Source organism: Mytilus trossulus, chromosome 14 (genome assembly GCF_036588685.1).
Source record: "Mytilus trossulus isolate FHL-02 chromosome 14, PNRI_Mtr1.1.1.hap1, whole genome shotgun sequence".
In the NCBI taxonomy this organism is placed as follows: Eukaryota; Metazoa; Mollusca; class Bivalvia; order Mytilida; family Mytilidae; genus Mytilus; species Mytilus trossulus.
Window position 1 is genome coordinate 18,867,728 of NC_086386.1, and position 12,377 is coordinate 18,880,104.

The 12,377-nt window shown below is 32.8% G+C and overlaps 1 protein-coding gene and 1 long non-coding RNA gene across 2 annotated transcripts in view; both read left to right on the forward strand.

Annotated features, from left to right (window-relative positions):
* Positions 1-12,377, forward strand: part of LOC134697542 (ankyrin repeat and KH domain-containing protein 1-like) — a 95,685-nt gene that overhangs the window by 74,502 nt on the left and 8,806 nt on the right. The window contains exon 5 of the mRNA XM_063559822.1: positions 8,684-11,119. Within this exon, the coding sequence (XP_063415892.1) occupies positions 8,684-11,119 (2,436 nt within the window). The remainder of the gene's footprint in view (positions 1-8,683; positions 11,120-12,377) is intronic.
* On the forward strand, positions 2,523-7,619 carry LOC134696592 (uncharacterized). The gene is made up of 3 exons (XR_010102974.1): positions 2,523-2,617; positions 5,866-5,958; positions 6,980-7,619. It is a non-coding gene; the product is annotated as an uncharacterized LOC134696592 (long non-coding RNA).

Consider the following 12,377-nt stretch of genomic DNA (forward strand, 5'->3'; position numbering starts at 1 on the left):
CTCTAGTACCTTTTCTTTCAGTTCAAAATTTTCATATTGAAGTTTTTCATTGTCAGCTTCAATACCAGATACCCTAGATTCAACGATATTGTAATGGAACTCTTCAGTAGTTATTCTTTCTGATTGTTGTTTCAAATCATACCTGATGTCTTTAATTTCAGTTTTAACAATATTAAAATGAGATTCAATGGATGCCATTCTAGAGCACAAGTCATCCAACATGTCGAGTTTTGCTAATTTGCTGTTCATATGATTCATATTTTCTAGTATCATTTGAAGTGTATTATTGTCACAAAAAGGTTGGGGTCTCTGTTGCGAAGTTAAGGTTGAGAATTGCTGAGTATTTATAGGTAGAGCTTCACTAACATTAGGACCTGGTAGAACATGGGTCATGTTAAACATGGGCGGACCTTGTTGTATGTTCATTGGTGTACTATGATGGAATTGATTGTTGCTAACAGTTTGTAAATGGTTTCGGTTACCATAAATAGAGTCATTTGCACTAGCCAATACTTGAGAAAGATTTGGTGAACTATTCATATCCTGATTTGTTATGATCATGGGCGCCGCCATATTGGGTGGTGTTTGGGTAGACTTTGTCTTTCTTTTTCTTTTACCCATGCAAACATCATTTTTCAAAATTATCAAAGCACAGAATAAATCCAGACACAATAAAAAAATTAAACTCACAAAAAATTAAGTTCTAGGTGTTCGCATAAGTCATCAAAAGTCGATTTTGGCCGGAGCGATAAATGACCAACTACTCACTTCACCTCCATGTTTTATAGGGATTTATGGGTTTGACCATACGGTAAACCGACAGAAAGTCACAGGACAAAAAGTCACAGGACATAAAGTCACAAATTAGATAGGACAAAAAGTCACAGGACAAAAAGTCACAATTAATCCTTCGATAATTGTTTGAATATATAAAAGAAAGATCTTGAAATATTATCTTTTTATTACATCTATTCATTTTGAAGTGTATGACATTGTTCATAAGCTTTGTTAAATAAAAAAATAGTAAATTTTAATCATTCAAAAATGATATTTCTTGGCACCATGAAGCCATTTTAGTACCATGTCATGATGACATCTTGTTTTCATAACAATTATTTGATCATTATTGATATTTATTGAATAATTTTTAATTACAAAGTTGCTTTAAGTTTAACACTTCAAGAAAAAAACAAACTTTTATTTTTTAAATTATTTTTTCTTGCTTAAAGAAAAATATTCTAAAAACTAAATTGTGACTTTTTGTCCTGTGACTTTTTGTCCGTGACTTTTTGTCTGTGACTTTTTGTCCTGTGAATTTCACATGCCTTGAAGCTCCGATTATTCAGAGGGTTTCAGACATGATGATGAAAATAACGTGCAAGATACTTTTTTCGATTATCGTGAAGAGACAATTTTAATTCCCATTCCTCCATGCACTCTACCCCTGTTGAATTGTATATTTATAATTCCTCGTGCTTTTAATTACCCCCCCCCCCCCTTCGTGGTTACCGTTATGCCAACGAATACCCGAGGCTTGATTTACATGTAAAAATCATGGTCGGATCAAGCCATGATAAAGGGGGTTCCAACTACATGTCTCCATTAAATAAGGGGTGTCATTGCCGCTGGGTTTCTGTTACCCCACCCTTTTCATATAATTTACATTTCAAAAGTGTATACCTTATTCATATATTGTGTAGGTTAAAATGTTATCTTTTCCCATATTGTTTGCGTTTTGATTGGTGTGTAATGCAACAGTGCAATACCTAAGTGTCAAAAGAGAGTTTTTCACGACCTGTTCACATATTTTTAAGGTTCCTATATTAAAACTTTTCCTGATGCACAGGTAACCTATTCCAACGGAACGTCCTATCACCTTGTATATCTTTTTTATGATCTTTTATATATGCTTTGGATTTCAAATATCATCACTGAAGAGACATGTATTGTCGAAATGCGCATCTGGTGCAACAAACATAGTACCGTTGATTTTATTGTATATAGGAACTTGAGAGGATTCCCGAGATTATCATGTATGCAATGATTGCTCACAAAAAGCTAGGGGAGTCCAACCCCGGATTCCATCCCCTTCGACCCGCCACAGAATACAGATATAATTGATAATTGTTATTTTTAAGTCATATACTATACTATAGCCACATAGCCACTATATATATAATATAGTACTAGAACCGAACATCTGTTTTGGGTTATATATACATACACCACATCTTCCTATGTCTATACATGTATCTCAGGTCTATATAGCTGATTTACCGTAAATAACTGCGAGAACGTGAATAAAACACAAGTTGATAATTGTCTCTTCTCTGCTAATTTTAATGTGCATGCAATATTCACTATGATTTACTTGTGATACCACCGACACTAATAATAATTACCTACAAAATAATAGGTGCTCCTTTACTGGGAAGGACATTTCGGATCCGATCAATTTATTGGTTCCATTCCCCCGTTCTACACTTCTCCTCAGAAAAAATGCCTTGCAATGCGTCATAATTATCTGGACTACTAACTTTCTTCCATAAAACTTCGAAAACAGACAATAATCTATTTCATTGGATGAGATTGGGCTCACGGATTTTTTAATGGATTGGTAATTTTTATTTATAGCACAAGTTTACCAAACAAGATTAATCACATTTTTCACCCTACAAATCAACAGGTCAGGAATAACCACCAATTGGTGGATTATACCTCAATTGACGTATAATCCACCAATTGAGGTATAATGGTATAGACCAATTGGTGTATAATTGTTTGTTTTTCAAAACAAATTATTCTACTAAAATGGAGCATTGTTTTCTTAAAACCATATTATGGTATGAAAACTTGTCAAACATTCCTAGTTTAGTATAGTGACATAACATATTGCATTTAATCAAAAATTGTATTTCCAGTTTCTTCTATTGTTATCTTGTCAATTCTTGATTGGCAAATTTACCTGTAATCACCTTTCAATGGACATCATTACTGTCTGCAGTCATGTGATCATGAGTACAACTCAAACAGGTGAATGGAGCTCTTTGTTAATACTTGACTTTCATGATAAAGAGTCAATCATGGTCAATAGTACAAATGTTTCAACAAAAGAATTGTTGTACTCATGCATTCTCAAGAGATGCAGCAGGCTTTGACTAAACTAAAACTTTTGAAGGACCCAATAAGGGTCATAAAATAGGTTGCAAGTTGCAAAATCATGCTCCTTTCTCACACTAGCATTTTATTACCAAAAAAATGCATTATACGTCAATTGGTCTATACCAATATACCTCAATTGGTGGATTATACGTCAATTGAGGTATAATCCACCAATTGGTGGTTATTCCTGACCTGATCAAATGGTTGCCTCCTGACTGACTTACACCTACACTACTCACTAGCTAAAAACATATTCATATGAACATTTGGTATTACTTGTTTTGTGTGACAACTCTTCACCAATGACCTGAGTGAAAGGTTGACGGGCGGATCCAGAACTTTTCATTGGGGGGGGGGGGGGATGTTCAGATGGGGGATGCTTGCCTCAGTCATGTTTCTGTGATTCCCTATAGGCCTATAATCAACAAAAATTTTCACACAAAAAGGGGGCCAGGGATTTCTCCTTAATAAGAAATCTCTATTTTCAGCATAAGCTCATACATGTCATATAAATTTGCCTTTTGAAGAACTGAAATTAATATGAGACGGCTAATGATTTTTGAGATGCTTTTCATTAAAATACATCCATGTAACATACACAATTATATATAATTAGATTAGATCCAAATTTAAAAAGCTATTTTTTTCAATATTTAAATAATGTAGGATCAAATCAATTGATACTTGTATGTAGTTGAAATTGTTAGCATTAAACATTAAAAAATGAACACCCAAAATTTTAACATAAGAGTGACCATGTAGTCTTTATTAATGTATGCTATTGTTATGAAACTAGGTCATTGTAGGTAAACTGTCATCTATTCCCTTAAATCTTTGTTCCCAGTCACCCCAAGTTTGATTTAAATTAGTCAAGTATATCTACTCTATTAGCATGATTAGGTCTCTAGTTTGGATAGTTAATAACTTGCAAATTAAAATCATACTACTCCCAAATTTATATTTCTTTAAATATTATGGATGAAATAGCAAGTAAGAGATGAAATTAAATTGGATGAAATGTGGCATTTATTTTTATTAAAGTAGTATGTCTGATGTTGTCAAACTTAATTATAGACCCTTAAGGGGTGGATCCAGTCATTTTAAAAAGGGGTGGGGTGGGATTCTAACCCAGGACAAAAGGGGAAGGGGGTCCAATTACATGTCCCCATTCAAATGCATTGATAATCCAAAAAAGGGGGGTTCCAATCCCTTGAACCCCCCTCTGGATCTGTGCCTGCCCTTTAAGAATAAAGTGATCCTTATTTTGAGTTAAAGCTTATACATGTTATAGATTTTTCTATAATGCTTCTCAGGGGCGGATCCAGCCATTTTCAAAGGGGGGTCCCAACCATGAGTAAAGAGGGGTTCCAACTATAATATCTCCCATTCAAATGCATTGATCAGTAAAAGAAAAGTATTCCAACCCTCTAATCTATGGTCAGGTTGTTGTCTCTTTGACACATTCCCTTTTTCCATTCTCAATTTTATCATGTAGTCGTCGTTGTCCCAGGACATTTAGTTTCCTCTTAATTACTTTAGTACAAGTTGATAGAAATCTGTGAAATTCAAACACAAGGTTTGTGACCAGAGTTTTTGTTCAGAGTTTATGAATTAGGGGCCAAAAGGGGCCAATATTAAACTTAGTTTGATTTGATATAAAATTGAATTATTGGAGTTCTTTGATATATATATATATGCCAAATCTAACTGTGCATTTAGATTCCTAGTTTTTTGGTCTTGTTTACATTGGTCTACCTTAAGGTCCAAAGGGTCCCAAAATAAACTTATTTTGATTTTAACAATATTTAAATTCTTGGTGTTCAGATTAATATGCTGAATCTGAATATTTACTTAGATTTTTTTATTAAGGGCCCAAATTTCAAGTTGGTCCAAATCGGGGTCCAACATTTTACTTTGTTTGATTTCAACAAAAATTGATTATATGGGGCTCTTTGATATGCTGAATCTAACCATTCGTTAAGATTTTTTATATTTTGCCCATTATCAAATTGGTCTACATTGAGTTCTAAAGGGTCCAAAATTTAACTTTATTTGATTTCATCAAAAAATGAATTAATGGGATTCTTTGATCATGTTGATATGCTGCATCTAACCATGTATTGAGATTTTGAATATTGGACCATTTTAGAGGTAAATTGTCAATTTAAATTTTTTTAAGTACTTGGACCACATTCAGTCTGTGTCAGAAACCTATGCTGCATCAACTATTGAATCACAATAAAAATTTAAAATTCAGAGTTGTATCGAGCTTGAATGTTGTGTCCATACTTGCCCAAACTGTTATGGGTTCAACCTATACGTTTGTATCAAGCTGAGCCATGCATAGCATTTTTATTGGTTATTTATATATTAATTTGAAATTTTGACGAGTGAGACACATACAGATTATACTGTTAACAATATTTCAGAGTTTAACATAGTCAAGCGAAACAAATTATAGAAGAATAGTTGAATCATGTCTTTTTTGTCAAATGAAAAATTAGTACGAATACAAAGAAAAAGTATGGGAATGTTTGTTTTTTAAACTATTGACCAGGGTGAAAGTCTTTGAAAGTCATGACTGGCAAAAAGTTTGTGAAATGAAATAGCACAAATATTCCATTCTTTTTAAATATAACTGCATATAAAGAAAAACACAAACTGATGTTTAATAATAATTTTTACCCTTTTTATGTTTTATAGGACAAGAAATATAGAAAAATAATATAAAATATAAACAGTTACAATAGAAATGAGCGCAAAACAAGATAAACAGAATACAACAAGGCCTAAATGGTAAGACCACTTCTATATACTGTAAATTCAGATTTTTCAGGGAATGGACAACTTATTGTGATTACAAAAAAAATCTGCATAAAGATCTATATAGTTACATGATATATATATATATGTTTCTGCTATCAAAATATGATTTCTTATTTCTGCGATACTCACCCAGTCACATTATTCGCATTACTAAAAAGTTTGGATAATTTCTGAATGACAGTAATAAAAGAAATTGCCTTTGAATGATGACTCATAAAAAAATAAGAAAATGTGGTATAGTAAATGAGTGACTTATCCACCAGAGTTCAATGAAGCGGATGCAAGAAATTAAAGGCCAATCATGGGCCTGCCTTCAATAATGAGAAAACACTTCCTTTATAGGTCATTCATTAAAGATCTCAACATATAAAGATTTAAACAATCCAATTTAGTTCAACATGTTCAAAGGCAATAACAATTAATAAAAAAAAAAATCAGGCCTAATATAAAATATTGTTTGTTTCTCCAATCCCGAATGACCCTGCAAAAATTGTCCTACTCATAAAATTTTATTGTCAAAACTAAGCCAAATATTATTATATTCATTTCTGATTTTCGGGCTTACTGGATCATCAGATAATATTCAGGCTTCTGTGAAAAATAAAATTATTTACCAACCTACCTACCCACACCTGCCTTGTCAGAATAGGGATTAGGGAAACAAACAATATATTAATTAAGGCCTCATGTCTGTGAGCACTCAACCTGACCATAATATAGGACAGTGGTTCAAATATTAACACAACATATGAACATTCTATAACAACTATTGCAAGTGGCTCAACTTTAAATATCACTGCAAGGCACTAAACAAAGAATATTAAATCTTGGACACAAAGCACTGAAATAAGAGAACTCATAAGCATGACAAGTAAGAATATCAAATGAAAGTTTCTCAAAATGTTCATTAAAACATGATAAAATAAGCTTATTTATATTGCTGTTTTTTTCTCAATTTATAACAATTTTTTTTAATTTTGTGTATTTATAGGTCAGATATCTTGGTTTTTATGATCATCAACAGGTCCTGGAGGTCTATACTGAAGAGGAATTTTAATTGTTAATACTTTTCTACATAATGTGCTAATTGGATTATTAATGTGAAATGAACTCAACTGTGTGTTTTTCTGGAAAAAGAAATAGAAAAATCCTACAAAATTGCTATAAACAAAATGGAGTACTATCAAAGAACACAATTGTGTAAAATGTAACAACCTACATTCATTCACTGATGGATTATGGAGAAATTAAGAAAAAAATACTATCTTTGTCATGTTTGTTTTCGAAATAAACACCTGCTTTATCCATTCATGTACATGGCTCCATCATATCAAATATACAAAGAAGATGTTTGAAGAACATGTTGCCAAAATTTATTCAACAAATTGAAGGAAGATGTCATGTGGATTGAATTATTTATGCACTGAACTGTTATGTAGGGGGTCGAATACACAGCAGCTGAAACAGAAGACAAGTTAATTTGACATGAAAAGTGTTTATTTTATTTTATATTCAAATATGAGCACAATATTAATAACATCACAAATGGTATGATATTCATAGCGTTTTGCTTATTATTGTATTGTCTTAAACATGCTAAATAGTCAGCCTTTTGTTTCTGTATGTTTAATACTCACCATAGAAATTTGTATAACAGTATTAAAGTTTTAATTATCTTTTGTATCAATAGTTCAGTCTAGGAGAAAATATATTACATGTATTAATACTGTTTGTACTGTTATGAAATTTCCATAGAGGAAAAACATTTCCTTAATGGAAATTTGATGTTCAGAAATTTCCCTAGAGGAAATTTGAAGAACAACGATTTCCTCAGAGGAAATTTGTTGTCTTCAATTTTCCTCCAAGGAAAAGTGTTTGTCAAAAATTTCCTCACAGGAAAAAGTATTTCCTCCAAGGAAAATTTGAAGCTACAAATTTCCTCACAGGAAAAAGTTTTTCCTCAAAGGAAAATTTGAAGCTGCAAAATTTCCTCGAAGGCTCAAATTTCCTCAAAGGAAAAAGAATTTCCTCTAAGGAAAAAGAATTTCATCTAAGGAAATAGAATTTCCTCAAAGGAAATAATTATGCAGCAAATTCCCTAAGGGAAATCTTTTTCCCTTGAGGAAAAAACAATTTCCCTTTAGGAAAAATCTTTTTCCTTCAGGGAAATTTGATTTCCCTTGAGGAAAAGTACTTTTCCTCTGAGGAAATTGTTGAAAAAAGGGGCATAACTTTTTCAACCGTGGTGCTAGAGCCAAATTTTTTTAGGACAAATATCAGGGAACCAATACCTACCAAGTTATCAACTTTGTTTTGACTTAACTCAAAAATTAAGGTGACAACTTTTGCACTCAGCGGAATTGCAAACTTGTCCCGGAGACTGTTAAAGGTCTGATTTATCTACAACACTTGCGAAGAAAAACAAATATGATAGACAGCAACACTCGACGATCAATGACGGCTTGCCACATATGTCTTTTTACTAAATTGTCTGACATCATTATATCGAATAAATTAAAAATAAACGTCATTGTGTTTGTCCTGTGACAGTTTTAAGTAAAACTGGAGGCGGTATGGATTAATATGCATAATCAGAAGTCATCTCCTATCATGATGTTCAATTTACAGTAAAATTGCTTATGGTCAGATAACTATTACCAATGACGATACAGCTTTTTTTTTCTTTTTCCTTTAGGTTGTAACATAAATGAAGCAATCTTACAGATTTGTAAAGGATATCCAATCAATGATCCTGACCATAGTGATGTTAAAGCACTTTTCATGAAAGCTTGCGAGAAAGGGAACATATCAAAAGTAAAATACCTTATTAAGGAGGGTTATGACATTAACATTACTGATGATGAGGGGCGAACCCCGTTGCACTGGTCTTGCTTACGCGTTAACATTGACATGATAAACTTTCTAATGGAAACAACATGTGATATAAATACACCTGACAAACTCGGACTGACGCCTCTTATGTTAGCTTGTAGCCGTGGACACATCCCTTCCATTACACGTCTTATTGAAAAGGGAGCCGACATTAACATCGGGGATAACGAAGGAAAGACGCCACTGTATGAGGCTTGTCGAAAAAATAGAGTTGACATTGTAAACTTACTGCTAGAATTAGCATGTGATATTAACACCAATGACAATAGTGGAATGACACCTTTAATGCAAGCTTGTGCTGACAATTATCTGACCATAGTAGAAATTCTAATCACAAAAGGTGCTGAAATGAATACTGCCGATAATAATGGCAATACGGCATTCCTTTTATCCTGTACTTATAAATTCCTTGATATAGTACACTTATTGATTGATAAAGGATATGATATCAATATGATTGACCATAATAAGGTAAAAAGACTTTTTATGGACGCTTGTGCTGCAGATCATCATCCATTAGTAAAGTGTCTTATCGATAAGGACTTCGACATTAACAGCACAGATGAGAAAGGACAAACTCCACTACATATTGCTTGTTTCAAAGGCCACATTGAAATAGTAGAAATACTGACAGTTGATATAATAAACGTTCTGATAGATAAAAAATGTGATATAAATAAAACTGACAAATATGGACGCACACCGCTTATGCGGGCATGTAGAAAAGGACATATCTCTACAGTATCACACCTTTTAGAAAAGGGTGCACACATAAACTGCAAGGACGAAGAAGGAAAAACGCCACTGTTTCATTCATGCTTTCGAAATAACATTAACACTGTAAATTTTCTGCTTAAAAACGCATGTGATTTTCAAATCCCTGACAAAAATGGGATGACTCCTCTTATGAAAGCTTGTGCTGAAGGAAGTCTGTCCATAGTAAAATGTCTGATTGCAAAAGGCGCTGATATTGATGTTAAAGATAACGAAGAAAATACAGCATTCCTTTTTTCCTGTATACATGAAAACCTTGATATAGTAAACTTCCTGATAGATGAAGGATGTGACATCACAAGAATAGACCTTCAAATTGCAAACAGACTTTTTAGAAGTTCTTGTGCTGCAGATCATCTGCCATTAATAAGAAGTCTAATTGATAAGGTCTCCGACATTAACAGCACAAATGAGGAAGGACAAACTCCACTATATAATGCTTGTTTCAAAGGCCGCATTGAGATAGTAGAAATACTAACAGATAAAAAATGCGATCTAAATAAGACTGAAAATACCGGACAAACAGCACTAGTGGTTGCTTGTAGTAAAGGACATTTCTCTATTGTTCAGTTACTTGTAAATGAAGGGGCAGATATTAATATTACTGATAATGAAGAGAAATCACCATTGCATTGGTCTTGCGTGCTTGGAAGCATTGATATAATAAACGTTCTGATAGATAAAAAATGTGATATAAATAAAACTAACAAAAATGGGTGTACACCTCTTATGTTGGCATGCGAACAAGGTCATATCTATACAGTTAAACGTCTTATCGAATCGGGTGCCGTCATAAACCAAACCGATACAAATGGGAAAACGCCATTGTATGTGGCATCTAATGGAAACAACATTCACATAGTAAACTTACTGTTAAAAAATGGATGTGATATTGATATTCCTGACAATAAGGGAACAACACCTCTGATGGCGGCTTGTTTTAGAGGACATCTGTCTATAGTAAAACGTCTCCATCGTAATGAGAACACTAGCATAACCGATAATGAAGGACTAACGCCATTGTTCTTGTCATGTTGTGGTGATCATATAGCCATAATAAACTTCTTGATACTTAAAGGATTCGATATCAATAAACTTAACAATAAGGGGCAGTCACCTCTTATGGAAGTTTGTTGTCAAGGCTATTTTTCTACTGCAAAACTGCTGATTAAGAGGGGTGCTGATATTAACATTGCCGATAATGATGGTCGAACGGTATTCAATTGGTCCTGTGCCGGTGGAAGCATCGAGATAGTCAAATTACTAATCAATAAAGGATGTGACTTTAATATACTTGACAATTTTGATAGAACACCGCTTTTCATAGCATGTATTTCTAAACATGGCTCTATAGTTAAACTTCTTACAAAAAAAGGAGCCTATTTCAATAACAGTGACAGTGAGGGTAAAACGCCGTTATGTAGTTATAACATTGAAATAGAAAAATTTCTCATGGATAACAAATGTTAGATTAATAAACCTGACAATAATAGGCCCAAGACCACAATTAATGACCCCGCTTTTCGTTGTTCACGAATATAGTTCCCTTTAATTATAGTGTATTTTTTCTTTATTTTTTTCTTTCACTTTCTCATTCATTACTTAGCTTTTCTGGGGTGGAAATGAAAGAAGAGAGCTGAAAAAAACTTTTGGATGTTTTATTTTAATTGATTTTAATAAGGAAAAAGTGATTAGGCCAGGTGCAAAAAGGTTATATTTACAATTTTCGGAACATCTCTTGACTTGCCTATAGGGGTATGGATGTGTATTGGTCAAATTTGTATGATGTAATAATGCATTTTTTCTGAAAATTGCATATATTTTTTAACTTGTATTGTACATAACACACACAAAAAAGTTAGAAAAAAAAAGGCAACATTTTTTTAATGCGACAAAACGTTATAAAGAAATGATAGAAGAATTAATTGTGGTCTCGGGCCAGAGAGGTGCATTTCAACAAATTTTGAATTTATACTTTGACAACTTCTCTGAATGATCTATTGGTATTGATTTGTCAAACTATATGAAAAGAAATGATTTCCACTTTTATATGATAGAAATTTGTAAAAAAAAGTCACTTTTCAGCTTATATGCCCAAAAAGAAGCTTTATACACTTTTTTCAATATTTTTTCAAAAGCAGTATCCTTAATTTTTCTCTGACATTTTTTTTCTGATATCTATTTGTGTTTGTGGTTTTTATTTCATGTGTTTTACTCATTTGTTAACTCCGAACACAAAGGAAAGTGGATAAAAGCAGAAAAAGAGTGCAAAATGGGCTGTTTAAAGAGTCTAGGTCTAGCGGTCCGTACGAAGCAAGTGAAATATGAAGTTCTATGCACTTAAAAATTGTATTTCTTTAAACAGATTGCACTGAATCTATATCAAAAGCACTTATTACTGGTTGTTTAAACTTGTCTGTTTCACAGAATACATTTTTTGTACCTTTATTTTCTTCTGTTGGATGGCTGGTGGTTGAAATATTGGCATTCCAAGACTGAAATTTCATACATGTTTTAAACAGTGAATTGAAAAAACTTTGCATCAGACCATACTGTCTAAATATATAGTTAAAAGCAACAGTCTTGTTACACCCAGGCTTCCTATTTGATCATATCTCAGCAAGGATTTGGGCAAAAAGAAACATATTTCCATCTCCAATATCATTTATATGCAATTAAATATGGAAATATAGGGAACGGCATGAATTAACAACTTGTTGTTT